The sequence below is a fragment of the Acartia tonsa genome, chromosome 5 (assembly GCF_053477335.1).
Source record: "Acartia tonsa isolate MP-2025a chromosome 5, ASM5347733v1, whole genome shotgun sequence".
In the NCBI taxonomy this organism is placed as follows: Eukaryota; Metazoa; Arthropoda; class Copepoda; order Calanoida; family Acartiidae; genus Acartia; species Acartia tonsa.
Window position 1 is genome coordinate 16,317,426 of NC_137264.1, and position 21,465 is coordinate 16,338,890.

The 21,465-nt window shown below is 33.6% G+C and overlaps 1 protein-coding gene across 1 annotated transcript; it reads right to left on the reverse strand.

Moving 5' to 3' along the window:
- Positions 1 to 428: 428 nt before the first annotated feature.
- LOC145318867 (uncharacterized) lies at positions 429 to 21,465 on the reverse strand. Its single transcript, XM_080160531.1, has 11 exons — positions 21,338 to 21,465; positions 20,681 to 20,801; positions 20,099 to 20,213; positions 19,266 to 19,342; positions 18,657 to 18,794; positions 16,787 to 16,882; positions 16,567 to 16,615; positions 16,266 to 16,345; positions 15,882 to 15,940; positions 1,311 to 1,382; positions 429 to 1,069 (listed from the first exon to the last, which is right to left on the reverse strand). The coding sequence occupies exons 1-11, from the start codon at positions 21,354 to 21,356 to the stop codon at positions 1,005 to 1,007; spliced, it is 891 nt and encodes a 296-aa protein (XP_080016657.1). The 5' UTR covers positions 21,357 to 21,465; the 3' UTR covers positions 429 to 1,004.

The following is a 21,465-nucleotide window of genomic DNA, read 5'->3' on the forward strand; positions in this document are numbered from 1 at the left end:
AGTAACAGTAACAACAGTAACAGTAACAACCCTGACAATAACAAAACTAATAGTACCATTACTAACAGAAACAGTAAAAACAGTATCAGTCAAAATAGTAACACTAGACAACAATAACAGAAACAGAAAAAAACCTGTAATATTAAAAGCTGTAACAGTGACAAAGGTTACAGAAACGACAGTGAAGGTAACATCAGTAACAAAAAGTATAACATTAAGTAGTAAGCTTTTTGTCTGAAGCTAAATATCTTGGAGAAGATTATAGAAACTTGTTGTACTTTACAGGAAAGCTTTATAAGTGGATTGGGGTGGTTTTAGTATATTTTCATGTCCTTCCACGGTCTTCACTAGACACCATGGGCGAAGAAACATTAGTTAAAACAGTATTAGCAATAATTAATTAGTAGTAGTATTAAAAAAGTCTAGTGTTTTGTCTAGTATTGTTTTATTATATTTGTTCATATCAATATTAGTCTTAGAAATGTCTTGTATTAAGTTGTCTGTGTAAAGAAAATGTAGTTTATCTAAAAAGTTTGTGTCTTGGAATTAATGTCATAGACTTAATGTGTTAACTTGATTGAATCACGTAAGAAACCTATGAATCCAATCCCATTAATTTTCAACGTATTTTCTCTAGTCCTTGTGCCCTATCCCTTATGTCCAACCAGCTCACATAGTCTTTCCTAAGCCCTACTTTACCTAACCTAACATAACCCGAAATAAGAGTCTAGAAGACATATAAGATAGATTGGTGCAATGAAATAAAAGGGTTGATTATTTCAGATTAAGGTATTCTTACATATTTTTATTCATACACTTCACGTTATTAAATATATAAAACTCTTCACCATAAATTTACATACGCTAATGCTAGAATTTATCACAAAAAAAATTTAATGAGCGTTCGGTTTTATGTTATTTTTAAAAACTTCATTATTTACATTAATTGTCAAATACATTTTACCTATTTACATATATACAAAGATTATTTGTAAAATCATATTTTAAGGGAAAAAATATGCCTTTGCAGTTTTGAACAGTTTAGCTGGTAGAAATAATGTTCCTTCAACTGAAAAAATCTACAATTAACACAAAAACTCAAAATACAAAAATATGGCGTAAAGTAAATTGATAAAAATTGTCAATAAATCATTGAATATGACTATTTATTTAAGCCAGTTCCTCTTTTAAAGTTATAAAATCAGTTAATAAACGAAATAATTTACAAGCGAATTAAGAAAGTGTCTTCGTAGGTTAGACAGACTGAAAAGTATTCATTAAAAGTTTTATGAAAATAAATAAAATTTTACCTAAATTCATAATTGCCTCATCCTCTCTGGGGCATTTTTTACTAAGAAATGAACACAATCCTCCTTGTTCTCCTAAACAAACAAAAAAATTTAAATCCAGGAATTAAAACAAGTATGTCTTATTGTTTCATTTTCCTTGAATATCCTATTATATAAAGTATTATTATATGTATAAACACATTTAATTTTTTTTATAACTATTTATTTGCGGAATACATATGTTTCTCTATAAAAATAGATCATCAGTTCCAATTAAGATGTATAAAATAAGAGTTAAAAAGATATATGTCCATGCATTTTGAATCCTTTTTAAAGACTAACTAAATGAGAAAGAAGTGTTAGAAAATTGTGCCCCCTGCGGGTTTTTTTTACTGCCTATATGTCGTCTGAAAAGGGTTAAACTTATAAAAAAATCAATTGAAATATTAAAATTTATGCCAATTATGATAATCAATTATAAACTTCATAAACTTCATGTTAATTAACCATTTTATTGCAAAAGAATCAGTATAAGACCGTGACGTATGAACACACTGCCAAAAATAACCAACTCAAATGTCATTTTCACATCTTTATTGATAATAACATTAAAAAAAATACATACTTGATCAGCAAAGAATCAACATAGGAATAAATGACCAACACCTGGCCCTCCCACCTTATCTAGGGATGGTTACCTTTCAAAAGTAGTTAGACACAGATGTGGACATTGCACAAACTGGATCATACACGGAAATTCTAATAAATACATAAAATTACTACAAAACAAATGAAAAGATAACTTGCATAAAAAGCCCTATAAACTTGAATTGTAGAAAAAATTACTTAAATTAGAAAAGAAAAGAAAAACTTAATAAATGAAATAAAATGATTTAAAGTAAAGTACCTGATTAAATTTTGCCTATATATCACTAAAATGCAAAGATAATGTGTACAGCTCGCACTTTTATACCTTACTGGCATTAATATTTACAAATAGAACTGGTTTTTCTTAATATTTGCTGTACACAAAAAATAAATTTAACTTATACTCAATTTTTTATATATATTATTAACATTACACAAAATTGATTATTTAGACATAAAATGCATAAATTTTAATATTTCAATTGATTTTTTTATAAGTTTAACCCTTTTCAGACGACATTCCCCACAAGGAACAAAAAAAAAATCAATAAAATTGCATTTTTTAACTTAAATCTAATATATCAAATATCAATCATATATTAACAATAAATCATCAATAGGATCTGCTGCATAAAAATCCAAGATTTCCTCATTGCTACCATCATTAGCAGAACCACCATCAACACCAGCAGAACCACCATCAACAACAGTAGAATCACCATCAACAGCAGCAGAACCACCATCAACAATTGTAGAATCATCATCAACAGCAGCAGAATCACCACCAACAGCAGCAGAACCACCATCAACAATAGCAGGACCACACTTAGCAGTAGGATTATGCTCAGTAACAGTAGCAATATCAGTACTCTCAACTGCACTCTCAGTTTGATAACTTTATCCTTGAGGGCATCTCCATTTGGTAATGTATTGCACATTGGATCAAACTGTATACCTATATTGTGATAAAAGTCAGGTGAAAGCACTGCAGGTTCATTGAAATTATAACACAAACCCTTACCAATATCTCCAGGATCAGCTATTCTTATAGACTTATGCAAAGACTTTGATGTCAGCAGTGGTACATTACCAACCAAAAACTGTAGGCATTGCCTATCACTCAAGCTTCCACCACCAGTCAGACTGCGCCATTTAGGTAGAAGTGAAAGCACCTTGTCTGAATTTCAGTATTTGTCCTTTGTGTAGCACAGGAGAGTTAGCAATTTTCTGGGACAATTAACATAATCAGCTCTTACAGGTAATTCAGCACAATCCAAAATATCAGTTATAAGCAAACTAATCCAATTCAGAAAACTGTTAGATGATTTTTTTGTTACAATTATAGCCATCCCAGGGGTAGGAGCAACAAGCATTGTGAACAAAATTTGACAAAGCACAGAAACTTTCCATAACATCATCCCAGAGTGTTGTAAAAACATTGAAAAATTTTCATTATCATTACTAATTCAATGACCATCATTCTCAACAAACATCTCTGTATTGTATACCCCAAGAAAATGGAATGCAAAAGCATTCAAATTGTAGGGAACATTGGAAACTCCAACCATTGTTAGCAACACTGACAAATCAACACCTTTTAGAACTATTTCAGTCATGAACTCATTGGGGGATTCCAAATTTTTAGAATATTCTAAAGCAATGGCCAAACCTTTAAACTTTGAAAACAACACTTTGTATATTTCAGGTGTACATCCCTTGATGGAAAGAAAAAAACCTTCAGGTGTTGGTATCCAGGGAAATATTATATGAAAGTGTTTGTTGTTGAAAGTAAAGGATATTCTAGCAGGCAAGATAACATCTGAGTATTTGTTGATTTGTATTCCAGCTTTACTATTTTTAGACATACAATCTCTTAACAACCCTTGCTTCCTGTTTTTAGGTGGAATGAAGCAATTTTCTTGTCCATCTTGATCTAAATAAATATAAACAATATTTGAAACATATGAATCACTTGATTAGAGAGCCATAGTATCAATATAAGTATTTATATGTCTTACACTTTTACCTTTAAAAAAGAACCTTATTACTACCAACAAGAAGAGTAGATTAAGATACTAAATAGTAGTATAAAATACATTAAAATTATGAATAATTCATAGCCTTACATGATTTGAAAGACTAAGAATTAGGCAAAGTAATATAGAATATATATACATGTACAGTATAAGTAATATTGAATATGATTTTGTCTTAAACTCACATAATTTGCAAGTTTAAGAACTAGACAAATTCAATAAAAAAAATGTTTTGATTAGACTACATTTTCAATCAATCTTTCTTTGTGTTTATTGAATTGATGAAATCTTGTCTATGATTGCTGTAGAAGCTGTATCTAAGAACAATAGACCTAATAATGAATGCTTACTATTGTATCCACACAACAGAAGATTAGGGGTGGTTACAGTAAATTCAGGTGAATTAACTGATCTAGCTGAAGATCTACAGACAGGTAAACTGTTAAATGATTTGAAATCTGGGAAAACAATGTTTCCCAACCTAAAAAACTCATTAGTGAGTTGCCCTGACAATCTCGGCAGGATTTAGTGAAGTTTTTAGAATTTCCTTTCTGCCATCCCTGGTAAACAACATCAATCAGATAAGGCTGATTTGCATTGTGTTGTGATGCATAGCATTTAGCAGCAGATGACTGAACTTCTACTGAAGAGGATGGTGCTATAGCACACATTACTTTAGAATTTGGAAAGGAACGATCATTATAGTTTGAAATTGTGCTGTGCCTAGGATTACTAGGACTTGACATTGTGCTGTGCCTAAGATTACTAGGACTTGACATTGTGCTGTGCCTAAGATTACTAGGACTTGACATTGAGTTGTGCCTAGGATTACTAGGACTTGACATTGAGCTGTACCTAGGATTTCTGGGACTTGACATTGAGCCGTACCTAGGATTACTAGGACTTGACATTGAGATGTGCCTAGGATAACCAGGACTTGACATTGATATGTGCCTAGGACTTGACATAGAGCCGCACCTATAATTTCTAGGACTTGACATTGAGCTATGCCAAGGATTACTAGTACTTGACATTGAGCTGTACATAGGATTTCTAGGACTTGCCATTGAGATGTACCTAGGATTACTAGGACTTGACAGTGAGTTTTGCCTAGGATTACTAGGACTTGACATTGATATGTGCCTAGAATTACTCAGACTTGATATTGAGCTGCACCTAGGATTTCTAGGAGTTGACATTGAACCATGCCTAGGATTACTAGGACTTGATATGGAGCCATACCTAGGATTACTAGGACTTGACTGTGAGCAATGCCTAGGATAACCAGGACTTGACAGTGAGTTGTGCCTAGGATTACTAGGTCTTGACAATAATCCATGCCTAGGATTTCTAGGACTTGACATTGAGCTGTGCCTAGGATTACTAGATCTTGACAGTGAGCCATGCCTAGGATTACTAGATCTTGACATTGATCTGTACATAGGATTTCTAGGACTTGCCATTGAGATGTGCCTAGGATTACTAAGACTTGTCAGTGAGCCATGCCTAGGATAACCAGGATTTGACATTGATATGTGCCTAGGGTTACTAGGACTTGACAGTGAGCAATGCCTAGGATAACCAGGACTTGACAGTGAGTTGTGCCTTGGATTACTAGGACTTGGCATTGAGTTGTGCCTAGTATTACTAGGACTTGATAGTGAGCCTTGCCTAGGATTACTAAGACTTGGCATAAAGCTGTGCCTAGTATTACTAGGACTTAATAGTGAGCCATGCCTTGGCATTGAGCTGTGCCTAGTATTACTAGGACTTGATAGTGAGCCATGCCTAGGATTTCTAGGACTTGACATCAGAATTGATTAATAAATATAGGCATAATTTAAATGATAATTATTCAGAAATGCCTATGATATGTACCAATTTAAATCGCTGCCAAAAATAACTAAATCATTTCACATACTTATTATGATTTGAGTTTAGAAAGATCAATCTGAAAAAGTCACTAAACCTCTCTAAAGAAATTTAATATTTGCAAACGCAAGTCATATCAGTTGCATTACTCCATTTATTGACATACGAATACTTATATTGATACTATGTTTCTCTAATCAAGTGACTCATATGTTTCAAATGTTATTTATATCTATTTGTTTGTCAATGGTTATGGAAAAAACGTCGATTTCTATTTAAAGTCATATCAGTTGCATTACTCCATTTATTGACATACAAATACTTATATTGATACTATGTTTCTCTAAACAAGTGACTCATATGTTTCAAATGTTATTTATATCTATTTATTTGTCAATGGTTATGGAAAAAACGTCGATTTCTCTTCAAAGTCATTACTAAAACTATAGAAATCTAAGTATTCAATATTACTTGCATTTATGTGAAATTTATGTAGCTAAAATAATAGATATTTAAGCATATATCTACGCAAAAATCGCCGAAATAGTTTATCCGTATTAGTCGACAAATTTTCAACAAAGCTTAACCTCCGACCACATACGTAAATTGGCCTAGACGTTTACAATTCAAGACTTTATTTAAACCCAAGAGTTGCAGTATCAATATATCATTGGTTATGTACTTATATATAATATATATATTGAATGTGTTGTTGCGTAAATACGCAGGTTTTGTAGTCGTCTGTAAAGCTAGGCAAGGTATTTTGAGAGTGATAAAGCATTATTGTGTTGAAATAACATAAAGACACACGGGCGTGCGATCGCACATTATTTCTCTTTATTGTTGCATTTAATAAAATATGTTTAAAGGGATTGTGCACAAAAATCGTTGCATTTAAATCTCATATTAAAGGGATTGTGCACAAAATACCTACAGTTTAATTTTAATATTATGTATTTAAAGGGAGTGTGAACAAAATTTGCTTCATTTTAAATTTCATAATATTGTGCATTTAAAGGGATTGTGCATGAATTTTTTTTTTTCACTCCTATTAAGTATTTATGTACAGTAGGTTAATTCAATAGCTAAGTAAGCACCATATTGATATTAACAGAACATAAATACACCATTTACATTGAAGAATCATTAATTAAATAATAGTTTATGATATACAAACATAATTTAATAGATTCTCATTCGTTGAATTTGTACTATGGAAACAAGATCTAAATTGAGAAGGGATGGGATGGGTAACCAACCCAAATCTTTGCCTTCTGATGGAAATTCAAGTACAATTCAGTCTGTGGAAAGGGTGGGGGAGGACCAGGGTGATCATACCCAAGCTTTACCCCACCTCTCCATGGCAAATAATTCTCAAAGTAGAGTTGAAGGGGGGATGGCTACCCGGATTCTGGAACAAACCAGACCCCCCACTAACCTACTTTCTAAAGCTTTCTCATTGATAAGTAAGGGAGGGGAAACAATGCTGAACTCTTTTCAAAAATCCCCCCCAACACAAACACAATCTCCTAGAGTAGCCACACCACTACCTACAAAATTTCTTGATTCATCTCTAAAGTCACCTAAGGACTCCTCTAAGCAGTTTTCAGTTGATCACATTGCTCCTTCAAGCAGATCAGGAGGTAAGGATGTTGGTTTAACTTCTCCATTATTGAGTTCTTCTCCAAAACAATCAGTCTCAGTTATAGGCCGCATATTTCAAAGGAATAAGTTACCGACAGCTTCTTCTAGTAGTTATATTCCTAATACTACTGCCAATACTTATCTTCCAGATTCTCTCCAAGTGCAGCATGATCAGGAACAGCAAATACCTCTTCAAGCAAATGCTAAAAATAGACTTCCTCCAGCTGAATCTTTTCAACCATCCATGGAATGGGATAACAATGATATTGTTATTGAAGATAATGTTTTCAATGACATTTTCTCTTCTTCGCGTGAGGTTAACAAACATGAGCTACTTGTCTCATTCAGGATAAAAGTTGATGAGCTCTATGATGGAATTGAAAATCCAACACTTCTTGCTAATATAAGCACTTTTCAAATTCTTGAGCAATTAAGTGATCTCCAGGACTGGGTAGGAAATCTGCCACTCCTTATGAATGCTGAGGACAGAAGAATTGTTGAGGATTTGGAAAATAAGATTCCTAAATTGATTGAATTCCTCATATCTATCCACACAAATGAATCTTCATCACATAAATCTTCTAAAGTTGGATTTAATTTTGGAATCCCAAAATCACAAGATCAGGAATATTTTCATAGTTTTTCTTCACATTCTCTTGATAACACTGTCCCCATGAACAAAGACAATGAATCTAATCTGGTTACCCATGATCCAGGTTGGTTGCAAAAATCTGATCTTCATGCACAAAATTGTCAACCTTCTTCTAGTCAAGAGTATCTTTCTTTAGGTAATAAAACATGGCTTATAGATGAGCTTGCTAAATGTAGGAAAAACTGCAGGGATAAAATCTCTGCTTTTCATTCTGATTTGAAAAGAGATCTTTCAAACTTTTCAAATTATTTGGATTCAAAACTTGATGAAACAATCCAAGATAAGGTCTGCCATGAATCAAATATGATCCAAGATAAATGTATTAAATCAAACAATGAGATGCATAGAAGATTGCTTGGTTTTCAGGAAGCTGTTGTTGAGGAGTTTAAAGTTCTACATGAAAATAATGAAATATTCAAGAACAGTCTTGAAGAGCTTTCCAACCAGGTACAAGAACTAAGATCAGATTTACTCACACACATAAAAGACCCTTGTCCTAGTTCAAAGCATTCAGGTGTTACATCTGATAACCTTATTGATAATTATCATTTAGTAAAGGATTCTGATGCAAAAGGTAATACAAGAGTTCCACCTATCCAGCATTATTTTTCCCCAATCCAAGACTCCGTTGACCATTGTTCTTCATTATCTACAAATTGTTCTAGTAGACTATTGTCAAGTCCTAGTAAAACTAGGCACAGCTTAATGCCAAGTCCTAGTAATCCTAGGCACAGCTCACTATCAAGTCCTAGTAATTCTAGGCACAACTTAATGCCAAGCCCTAGTAATCCTAGGCATGGCTCACTATCAAGTCCTAGTAATACTAGGCACAGCTCAATGCCAAGTCCTAGTAATCCTAGGCATGGCTCACTATCAAGTCCTAGTAATACTAGGTATAGCTTAATGCCAAGCTCTAGTAATCCTAGGCATGGCTCACTATCAAGTCCTAGTAATATTAGGCACAGCTCAATGCCAAGTCCTAGTAATCCTAGGCATGGCTTACTATCAAGTCCTAGTAATACTAGGTATAGCCTAATGCCAAGTCCTAGTAATCTTAGGCATGGCTCACTACCAAGTCCTAGTAATACTAGGCACAGCTCAATGCCAAGTCCTAGTAATCCTAGGCATGGTTTACTATCAAGTCCTAGTAATACTAGGTATAGCCAAATGCCAAGTCCTAGTAATCCTAGGCATGGCTCACTATCAAGTCCTAGTAATACTAGGCACAGCTCAATGCCAAGTCCTAGTAATCCTAAGCATGGCTCAATGGCAAGTCCTAGTAATCCTAGGCACAGCTTTATTTCAAGTCCTAGTAATCCTTGGCATGCCTCAATGTCAAGTCCTATTAATACTAGGCACAATTCAATGCCAAGTCCTGGTTATCCTAGGCATGGCTCAATGTCAAGTCCTAGTAATCATAGGCACAGCTTTATGTCAAGTCCTAGTAATACTAGGCATGGCTCAATGCCAAGTCCTAGTAATCCTAGGTACATATCAATGGCAAGTCCTAGAAATCCTATGTACAGATCAATGTCAAGATCTAGTATTCCTAGGAACAACTCACTGTCAAGTCCTGGTTATCCTAGGCATGGCTCACTGTCAAGTCCTAGTAATCCTAGGCACATCTCAATTGCAAGTCCTAGAAATCCTATGTACAGATCAATGTCAAGTCCTAGTAATCCTAGGTATGGTTCAATGTCAAGATCTAGTAATCCTAGGCACAGCTCAATGTCAAGTCCTAGACATCCTAGGCATGGATCATTGTCAAGTCCTAGTAATCCAAGGCACAACTCACTGTCAAGTCCTGGTTATCCTAGGCATTGCTCACTGTCAAGTCCTAGTAACCCTAGGCACATATCAATGTCAAGTCCTGGTTATCCTAGGCATGGCTCACTGACAAGTCCTAGTAATCCTAGGCACATCTCAATGGCAAGTCCTAGAAATCCTATGTACAGATCAATGTCAAGATCTAGTAATCCTAGGAACAACTCACTGTCAAGTCCTGGTTATCCTAGGCATGGCTCACTGTCAAGTCCTAGTAATCCTAGGCACATCTCAATGGCAAGTCCTAGAAATCCTATGTACAGATCAATGTCAAGTCCTAGTAATCCTAGGTATGGTTCAATGTCAAGATCTAGTAATCCTAGGCACAGCTCAATGTCAAGTCCTAGACATCCTAGGCATGGATCATTGTCAAGTCCTAGTAATCCAAGGCACAACTCACTGTCAAGTCCTGGTTATCCTAGGCATTGCTCACTGTCAAGTCCTAGTAACCCTAGGCACATATCAATGTCAAGTCCTGGTTATCCTAGGCATGGCTCACTGACAAGTCCTAGTAATCCTAGGCACATCTCAATGGCAAGTCCTAGAAATCCTATGTACAGATCAATGTCAAGATCTAGTAATCCTAGGCACATCTCAATGCCAAGTCCTAGTAATCCTAGGTACGGCTCAATGTTAAGTCCTAGTAATCCTAGGCATGGCTCAATGTCAGGTCCTAGTAATCCTAGGCATGGCTCAATGTCAGGTCCTAGAAATCCTAGGTGCGGCTCAATATCAAGTCCTAGTAATTCTAGGAACATATCAATGTCAAGTCCTAGTAATCCTAGGCACATCTCAATGGCAAGTCCTAGAAATCCTATGTATGGATCAATGTCAAGACCTAGTAATCCTAGGCATGGCTCAATGTCAAGTCCTAAAAATTCTAGGTGCGGCTTATTGTCAAGACCTAGTAATCCTAGGCACATATCAATGTCAAGTCCTGGTTATACTAGGCATGGCTCACTGTCAAGTCCTAGTAATCCTAGGCACATCTTAATGCCAAGTCCTAGAAATCCTAGGTACGGCTCAATTTCAAGTCCTAGTAATCCTAGGCACGGCTCAATGTCAAGTCCTAGAAATCCTAGGTATGGCTCAATGTCAAGTCCTAGTAATCCTAGGTACGGCTCAATGTCAAGTCCTAGAAATCCTAGGTACAGCTCAATGTCAAGTCCTAGTAATCCTAGGCACAACTCAATGTCAAGTCCTAGTAATCTTAGGCACAACTCAATGTCAAGTCCTAGTAATCTTAGGCACAGCACAATGTTAAGTCCTAGTAATCCTAGGCACAGCACAATTTCAAACTATAATGATTGTTCCTTTCCAAATTCTAAAGTAATGTGTGCTATAGCACCATCCTCTTCAGTAGAAGTTCAGTCATCTGCTGCTAAATGCTATGCGTCACAACACAATGCAAAGCAGCCTTATCTGGTTGATGTTGTTTACCAGGGATGGCAGAAAGAAAATTCTAAAAACTTCACTAAATCCTGCCGAGATTGTCAGGGCAACTCACTAATGAGTTTTTTTAGGTTGGGAAACATTGTTTTCTCAGATTTCAAATCATCTAACAGTTTACCTATCTGTAGATCTTCAGCAAGATCATAACCACCCCTAATCTTCTGTTGTGTGGATACAATAGTAAGCGTTTATTATCAGGTCTGTTGTTCTTAGATACAGCTTCTACAGCGATCATAGACAAGATTTCATCAACTCAATAAACACAAAGAAAGATTGATTGAAAATGTAGTCTAATCAGAACATTTTTTTTTATATTGAATTTGTCTAGTTCTTAAACTTGCAAATTATGTGAGTTTAAGACAAAATCATATTCAATATTACTTATACTGTACAAGTATATATATTCTATATTAGTTTGGCTAATTCTTAGTCTTTCAAATCATGTAAGGCTATGAATTATTCATAATTTTAATGTATGTTATACTATTATTTACTATCTTAATCTACTCTTCTTGTTGGTAGTAATAAGGTTCTCCTTAAAAAGGTAAAAAGTGTAAGACATATAAATGCTTATATTGATACTATGACTCTCTAATTAAGTGATTCATATGTTTCAAATATTATTTATATTTATTTTAGATCAATATGGACGAGAAAATAACTTCATTCCACCTAAATGTGAGAAGATATGATGAAGTACACCAAGATGAAGTCAATTTTAATACAATTGACAATCCTGCCATGAACACTATTCCCTACCCTCAATCTAATGCTATAAAGGAGCCATGTGATAATAACTTATTTCAAGCTGAAATGAACCCAGGGGAAAAATGCATCCTTCAGCATTTAATATCACAAATAAACTATCAGCCTGTAGATGTTGCTGGGGGTTCATATAAAGCCCTTATGGAAGATTTTATCAAGAAGCTTGAAAGTTCTGACAATGCTTGTGAAGTTACTACTATCAATTTTCATGATGACAGTACTGATAAAGTAAAGGACTTTATTGATTCCTTCAACAGACACATGGAGTCACAGATTTCCCAATCTGTTCCTACCTCCTTTTATAGTCTCAAGGTTCAGTATATCAAAGTATCAGGTGCCCAGGAAGCAAGGGTTGTTAGAGATTGTATGTCTAAAAATAGTAAAGCTGGAATACAAATCAACAAATACTCAGATGTTATCTTGCCTGCTAGAATATCCTCTACTTTCAACAACAAACACTTTCATATAATATTTCCCTGGATACCAACACCTGAAGGTTTTTTTCTTTCCATCAAGGGATGTACACCTGACATATACAAAGTGTTGTTTTCAAAGTTTAAAGGTTTGGCCATTGCTTTAGAATATTCTAAAATTTTGAAATCCCTCAATGAGTTCATGGCTGAAAATTACTTGTTTGTCAACAAGAATTCTGGAATAGTTCTCAAGGGAGTTGATTTGTCAGTGTTGCTAACAATGGTTGGAGTTGCCAATGTTCCCTACAATTTGAATGCTTTAGCATTCCATTTTCTTGGGGTATACAATACAGAGATGTTTGTTGATGGTCATGGAGTTAGTGATTATAATGAGAATCATTCAATGTTTTTACAACACTCTGGGATGATGTTATGGAAAGTTTCTGTGCTTTGTCAAATTTTGTTCACAATGCTTATTGCTCCTACCCCTGGGATGGCTATAATTGTAACAAAAAAATCACCAAACAGTTTTTTGACTTGGATTAGTATGCTTATAACTGATATTTTGGATTGTGCTGAATTACCTGTCAAAGCAGATTATGTTACATGTCCCAGACAGTTGCTAACCCTCCTGTGCTACACAAAGGACAAATACTGGAATTCAGATAAAGTGCTTTCACTTCTACCTAAATGGCGCAGTCTGACTGGTGGTGGAAGCTTGAGTGATAGGCAATGCCTACAGTTTATGGTTGGTAATGTACCACTGCTGACATCAAAGTCTTTGCATAAGTCTTTAAGAATAGCTGATCCTGGAGATATAGGTAAAGGTTTGTGTTATAATTTCAATGAACCTGCAGTGCTTTCACCAGACTATTATCACAACATAGGTATACAGTTTGATTCAATGTGCAATACATTGCCAAATGGAGATGCCCTGGAGGATGAACTTGTCAAACTTAGATTGAATGGTCAAGATGATCTAATCCTTAAAGATGTTATGCCTAAGTTGAAACAAGCCATGTTTGAAAATGAGCTAATTGAAGGAATTTCCCCAAATGATGTGTTTTTAATGCTTTGTTGGAGGTATATCTCTCTAGCAGCTTATTTTTTGGATTTTTATGGTGAGAACATGGATCCTATTGATTTCTATAGAGGAAGTGGTTTCTGTTATGCTATAAAAAAGTTGGAGGGAGATAAACCATCTCAAGTTTCAACCTGGGAAAAGCAAAATCTAGAATCTGTAAGAATTTTCTCCATTATAAAAAATCAGAAGCTGTTAAAGAATGATAGTGTCAGTGCCTCTGTAAAGTCTAAGGCTTTGGTTAATCTTAAAAAGGTATGCAAGAAGCTTGAAATTCCAGTTGATCAGGCCACTAAGTTTGTCTGGAAGAAAGTCAAGGAGTATGATTCTAAACAAAGTGTTGATGCTGCCAAGGCTGAGGATAATCTTACTATTGATATGGAGTTAGATTTATGTGGATTCACAGATGATGGAGACATGATTATTGCCAGTGAGAGTGCAGTTGAGAGTACTGCTGTTGCTAATGTTACTGAGCATAATCCTACTGCTGTTGATGATGATTCTGCTGCTGTTGGGGGTGATTCTGCTGCTGTTGATAATGATTCTACTGTTGTTGATGGTGGTTCTGCTGCTGTTGATGGTGATTCTACTGTTGTTGATGGTTGTTCTGCTGGTGTTGATGGTGGTTCAGCTAATGATGGTAGCAATGAGGAAATCATGGATTTTTATGCAGCAGATCCTATTGATGATCCATTGTTAATATATGATTGATATTTGATATATTAGATTTAAGTTTTAAAAATGCAATTTTATTGATTTTTTTTGTTCCCTGTGGGGAATGTCGTCTGAAAAGGGTTAAACTTATAAAAAAATCAATTGAAATATTAAAATTTATGCATTTTATGTCTAAATAATCAATTTTGTGTAATGTTAATAATATATATAAAAAAATTGAGTATAAGTTAAATTTATTTTTTGTGTACAGCAAATATTAAGAAAAACCAGTTCTATTTGTAAATATTAATGCCAGTAAGGTATAAAAGTGCGAGCTGTACACATTATCTTTGCATTTTAGTGATATATAGGCAAAATTTAATCAGGTACTTTCATTTAAATCATTTTATTTCATTTATTAAGTTTTTCTTTTCTTTTCTAATTTAAGTAATTTTTTCTACAATTCAAGTTTATAGGGCTTTTTATGCAAATTATCTTTTTATTTGTTTTGTAGTAATTTTATGTATTTATTAGAATTTCCGTGTATGATCCAGTTTGTGCAATGTCCACATCTGTGTCTAACTACTTTTGAAAGGTAACCATCCCTAGATAAGGTGGGAGGGCCAGGTGTTGGTCATTTATTTCTATGTTGATTCTCTGCTGATCAAGTATGTATTTTTTTAATGTTATTATCAATAAACATGTGAAAATGACATTTGAGTTAGTTATTTTTGGCAGTGTGTTCATACGTCACGGTCTTATACTGATTCTTTTGCAATAAAATGCCGTTTATCCAACACTATATCCTCTTGGGGTTGGGGGGGAATTAGCATCTTTATATAAAAAGGGGGAGGTGTTTAAAGGGAATCTTTAAATAGACAAAATTAGGTCATATTTATCATTTGCAGTTTTACAAATTAATACATATTATATAAAAAAATACTGCTTTGAATATGTTTCACATCATGCACTTTGAAAGAAGGAACTTTTCTCTGTGTGGACACTTGCTGAAGATTTCATTTCTGGTGTTTAAAGTTTGTATGTTAGATTTGAAAGCTTTCATTATTTCGAAGCTTTCTGTCAAGCAAAGATTGCATTTTTTGGAATTTTGATTGTAAGGGTTTGCTAGTTTTTCAATTGACCATTCAATTTTATAGTTTGTGTTTTTCTGTCTTTGTGTTTTGATGAAATCAGATAGCTTTGTGCAAGCTGTGTCTCGTGCGAAAGAGGTTTTGTGCCTACTATATCTTTGCTTGAAAGTTGCAGAGGTTAGGCCAATATATTGATGTTGGCTCTGGTAGTAAGTAGTAAGTTTTTTTTTGTCTGGAGCTTTAAATTTTAATAACTACTGAACAGATTGATCTCTCTATTTTATGGAAGATTCTTATGGTCCCTGGATGGTTTTAGGCTATTTAATTGTTATATCTAAGTTTATTTTTTGGTTATTTAATTGTTACATCTAAGTTTGGTTTTAGGCTATTTTCCTACTTTCCTTACTCCTTCGAATAGATGCTAGGAGCGCAGTCGCTAGTTATTCAATATTTTACTTACCAGATTCAATGGCTTCTACAAATAGTTCTTCCTTGTCCAAAGAAAATCGTGGAAGCTCCCTAAATCAAAACAAATTCATCCAATAGGAGCGAAGTATCAATGAAAATAAAAAATGTGACCCGTGCTGGATACAAAAGGGAAAAAGGCTATAAAGATAAAATTTTTATCAATGGTCATAATACGCACAGCATTAGAGATTAAAAATAATTTGGATGATAAAAAAAGAATATCAAATCAAATGATAAATGACGAAACCTTGTATCCATACTTTTGCATTATACTGGGCGGGTAAACGACATATCTTAATTATAGAGTAGCTGTACTACTAAAAAGCACAATGCCAAACTCGCTTTAAAAGTTTATCACAAAAAATGTTGTTAATACCTGACAAGGCCTTTAGTGGCAATTCTGGAGAATATTTTATCTTTGGTTGTCCAATTTCCACGCGATTCTGGGAAATTAACCTAAACAAATATTTGTATTTTTCAAAGGATTTCTTTAAAAAATAGGTCAAGTTTAAAAGGTGGTTTCACTCAAACCTTTTTCTTGGCCTCCCCTCTATTTTAATATTTCTACAGGGCTAGGTCTAAAGAACATTATATGAGCATGAAGTTGTTTTAAAAATGTGATATTACAGTACTTATTTATACATCAAAATATAGCAAACAATTTATAAAAAATATACCTTACAAATATTTTTAACCCAACATGATTCATCTGAGGTAAATTTATTCCTAAACAATATATTTATATGCAAAAATGGTTTTGAATTGAAATTATAATAAAATACATCATTTAGTATTTTTAAAAGTTAAACTTATTTACGTTTTGGACTTAATAAATCTTTTACTGGATATGCAAAAAAATCATTTTACAGTTTTTTTTAGTAAAAATTGTGAATTTACCTAATCCAGGTTCTGGCAAACTGTTCAATTAAATTATCAATGAAGAAAAAACTGTCTTCAGCTTTCTTTACAGATTTCTCATCAGGACCTGCAGACCTTGAGAAATGAACTTTTTCAATTTTTAAGAATAAACCTATTTATCTTGGCTCGGCAGCTGCACTATTGTCCATCTAACAACTTCTGTCATGGTCTTTTGCTTCGTCAAATATGGCTGATTTAAAGAAATTAATGAATAATAATAAGTTTATGCAAATTATTTTTAAATACACTGGTATCTAAAGATTTCAATCACGTTTGTAAAAAAAAACTTTTTGCCTTTTTATTGATTTCTAATTAGTTGGTTCAAAACTGTAAAGAAGGTGTATCAACTTTTTTTTTATAGCTAGCCGGTTCTTTTAGTAAGTAGTAGATGTAAAATTTTTCATAGAATTCAGATATGCAATCGGTTTTTTTGTAGACCTCTTATTTTTTAAGTAATTTAAGTTTTTAAAAAAAAAATTAAGTCGATTTTAAGGTACTAAAATGCAACAAAAAAAAGAAAGAAAATGGCCATTATGAACAAAAATAGTAAGATCTTTAATTTGACACCTTACTTTTTCAATTCTGTCAGGTAATTATTGAAAAAATCGATTTTTTTAAACCCACGAGAATAAAAACTTTGAACTTAATTTTATTATTTCACAGGTAAAAAAATATGGGTTCATATATACCTTTAGAATCAGAAAAATATTACGAATTCATTGTAAGCAAAATTGAAAAAAAAAGTTTACAATATAGTATATAAACTACAATAAAAGGAATTATATGAAAATATCATATTATATTGTACAGGCAACGTCTTAATTCTTGAATTGAGTATAAAAATGGGAAGGGGGTAAAGAGGGGGTAAAGAGGGGGTAAAAAAGGGAAGACGATAGTGTTGCCTGAACAAAAAATATAATTGGCCATTTGTTTATTTTTTTATTTTTTTACTTTTTTTCAATTTTGCTTACAATGGATTTGTAATATTTTTCTGATTCTAAAGGTATATATGAACCCATGTTTTTTATGTCTGTTTGAGAAAATATTTAGGTCTAAAGTTTTTATTAAACCAAGGTTAAAAAAATAGATTTTTTCAATAATTACTCAACAGAATACTAAAAATGAGGGTTCAAATTAAAGATCTTACTATTTTTGTTCTTACTGGCCATTTTCTTCTTTTATTTTGTTGCGTTTTAGTACCTTAAAACCGACTTAATTATTTTTTTTAAAAACTTAAATTACTTAAAAAATAAGAGGTCTACAAAAAAACCGATTGCATATCTGAATTCTATGAAAAATTTTACATCTACTACTTACTAAAAGAACCGGCTAGCTATAAAAAAAAGTTGATACACCTTCTTTCCAATATTTGCAACCAATTATTTTCTATCTATGGAAGGCAATGTATATTGATTTATCGTCCATTGTCTTATCTCTCATTATCACATATTTTTAATTGGTACAATGATGGCGATATAAACGGACAGTATGGAACTATCGTAAAATTTGATTATTTACAATAAACCAACCAATCAAGACTTAATAATAGTACCTAAAGTTTTTAAGCCAAAGAATTAGATGATCTTTAAATGTTTGGGTACCAGTATAAATTAGAGTCCAATAACAGATCTATAGATGTATATACAGATAAATAACTCCCTCCCTTGTTTAATGATCTTTTTTGTCTGCTAGCAAATTGCTTTCTGCTACTTAGCTGTGTTAATATCTCCGACACCGTTGGTTGATTTTCAATGACCCAATTGAGAGTTGTGATGGGGAGATACAGTTATTAGTTTAATTCTAATAGTCCCATGATACTTTATACCTTTGAATAATATTTTGTGGCTACCTTTGTTGTAATCTTTTTCTTCTAACTTTTTGTTCTCCCTTGGCTGAGCTCTCCAGGGTTTGGAAATTATTGTTGTTGTTGTCATTGTTTCTATTGTTGTTGTTATTGTTGCGATTATTGTTGTTGTTCGCTATCAAACTGAATAATAGATAATCATTGATGATGACATTAATTAAAAAGAAGACGGTGCTACATATTTGATAAATATTTAATGGTCAAACAAACGTCCTTTGATTAGTTATTTTATTCCATTATCCATTATCTTTAAGGAACGTGTGACTTTTTCAACTTGACCCCCTTTGGCTGTTTAAGGGGGGTGTATCAGGGGATGTAGTCTATTATCAAAGGAGGGTGAGTACAGAGTAGTCTTTAGTGCCCTAGCAAAATGGGGATAGATGTCACCGCGTTCGGCTTACGTGTTCTATTGACGTCATAGTAGAGGGAAATAGAAAGAGAACGGGGAAAGAAACCCCCTAGAAAAAAGATGGGGTATAGAAATTTTTGTGACGTCAATAGAATAGGCACGTCAAAAGTGCTGACATCTATTTTGCTAGGGCACTATATACAGCTACGCACACCCCCTTCATCACGCCTGTGTTAAGAAGTTACCTTGCAAGATTATAGGCAGTGAGAAGGAAAGAAAGAAAACCAAATGTGTTAAATCCACCGCCACCAGCTTCTTCGTCCTAGAATATGACAATAAATTAATCTTCCACCTTACATTCTTGTTTTGCCACAATTTAGCTCTTAATTGTAGAATAAATAAGACTAACTAACAAATTTTAAAAACAATTCTTGTCTTAAAAGCGAAGCTATTCTATAATAAGTTTATGTTCGTTAAAATAGGCATATTAGAATTGGACGTCACCGAAACTGTCCCAATTTTGTATAACTTTTGCGGAACAAGTTCCAATTACGTCATATTTTTCTTTCCCGAAAAAGAGAAGGGGGAAAGAAAAAAAGGGAAGGGGGGAAGAAAAAAGAGATGGGAGAAAAGGGGGTTTTCCCCATCTCTTTTGAAGAGATTTTCTTCCCCCCCTCCCTTTTTCGGGAAAGAAAAATATGACGTAATTGGAACTTGTTCCGCAAAAGTTATACAAAATTGGGACAGTTTCGGTGACGTCTTAGAATTGTTATGTCGTTTTCAGCCTTGGCAGGATGATTCCTGTAAAAGTATGGTACAATTTAGAAAGAGTAGCAATCTTCATTTAGCAATTGTTAACAGAAAGTACATACATCCATTTAAAACATGTTGTTTTTAAGTTTTTGACAACAATTTTTTATATGTTATAATCATCTTATACTATTCATCTGATTTTTGGAATGATTCCTAGGAAAACAGTATCTTGTAAGCAATATTGCAAAAAAGCGTTTGATTTTAGAGCTTCGCTTTTATGGATGTTGTTATCCTTGTTATGTCTCCTACTACAATCTCTCTCTACCTGACATTTAGCGCCACTCTGACCGCTGCCGCCAGTGGGAAAGAAAACAACACTTGGATCCTGCCCACCATACTGACGACCTGTTCTAACTGAGGAGGAGTCACTTGGATCAGATCTGGAGTAGACAAATATATTTGTTTTATTTTAGTACCACAGCTTCTGTTTAAGCTAGGGTATGATCTTGGACATTTATAGCAAAGTGTCTTTTCGAGTTCCCCCCACCCCTATTATATTAAAAAAAGAGATGGGTTAGGGTTTTCTTTTTGGCACCATAGCTAATGGCCCAATAGGGTTAGGACTTCCTGCTGTGTCAGGCAAATTTATTATGCATCTTTTTATCTAAAATCCTTTTTAGCTTAATCAAATATAAAATCTTGATTGGGTTATTCAATTTAGCAGTGGCAGTTCTTAAGTTATTACACAAATAATTATATTCTACAGAAGGGGAAATTTTAACATTATTGGGGTCTTATCGTCCATTATCTTATCCCTTGAGATCCCTGGTTATTCGTTGATATTTAAATTTTCATATTCATTCAAGATGTCTTTTATGATCTTAAATTCAATTTATAAATAACATACCTTATAAATCTTGTGATATTTGAATAAAAATTTTCATTTGTCTGTTGTTCATTTATTTCAGGAGAAAGGGGGACTTGAACCAAAGGTGACTGTGGAAGGCTGTACATAAGACCTAGGCCCCCTAAAAGTTATTTTTATCAAGCATAAAACAACAAGAAAATTTTGATAATTTTGACATGAGTTATAAAATTCCATTAATAAGTTATATGTCGGAAAAGGGGGGAGGCAAAGTTTGGGGGGTTGCCGGCCAAAAGTTATTTTCATCATTAAAGTAAAACAATATAGTTGGAAGGGTTTAAATAACTGTATGTCCCCACTCAGTGGACCCTATGCCGACTTTTATTTGGGACAAAAGAGTCGGAAATATTTACACAGCCAATTCACTCCAAAAGAGCAGAAAGCAATTTGATAGCAGACCAAGAAGGTCCCCCACACTGGATACATCTGAATTATATATATGTATACTTATACATTTATTTTTTATCCCCCCACCCCCCAAACTTTCCCAAGGGGGAATGGTTCCCCCCTCAATGAATGTTGTAATGTTATCCCTGTACAAATTTCACCTGTTAACTGTTATTATTAAGCTTAAATAGACTATTATTGCTGTTCTACTTATGAACATAAATTTACTTGATCTAATATATTTATACTTACCGTTCGATAAAGAATCCATGGTTTTGAATTGTAAAATAAACTAGTATTTTTCACTATTCTTTTCAAATGGATGGTTTCACGTTGGTAGATTTTTAAAAACTAGGTAACAAGTAGTGGTTGTAGAAAAT

Bases quoted from the DNA above. Each gene is read 5' to 3' on its own strand.
- LOC145318867 (XM_080160531.1), bottom strand. The intron at 18,795-19,265 runs GTAACTTCTTAA...TCTATTATTCAG, and splicing joins ACTGCCTATAATCTTGCAAG to TTTGATAGCGAACAACAACA. The intron at 16,883-18,656 runs GTAGCCACAAAA...TCATTTCTCAAG, and splicing joins AGAAAAAGATTACAACAAAG to GTCTGCAGGTCCTGATGAGA.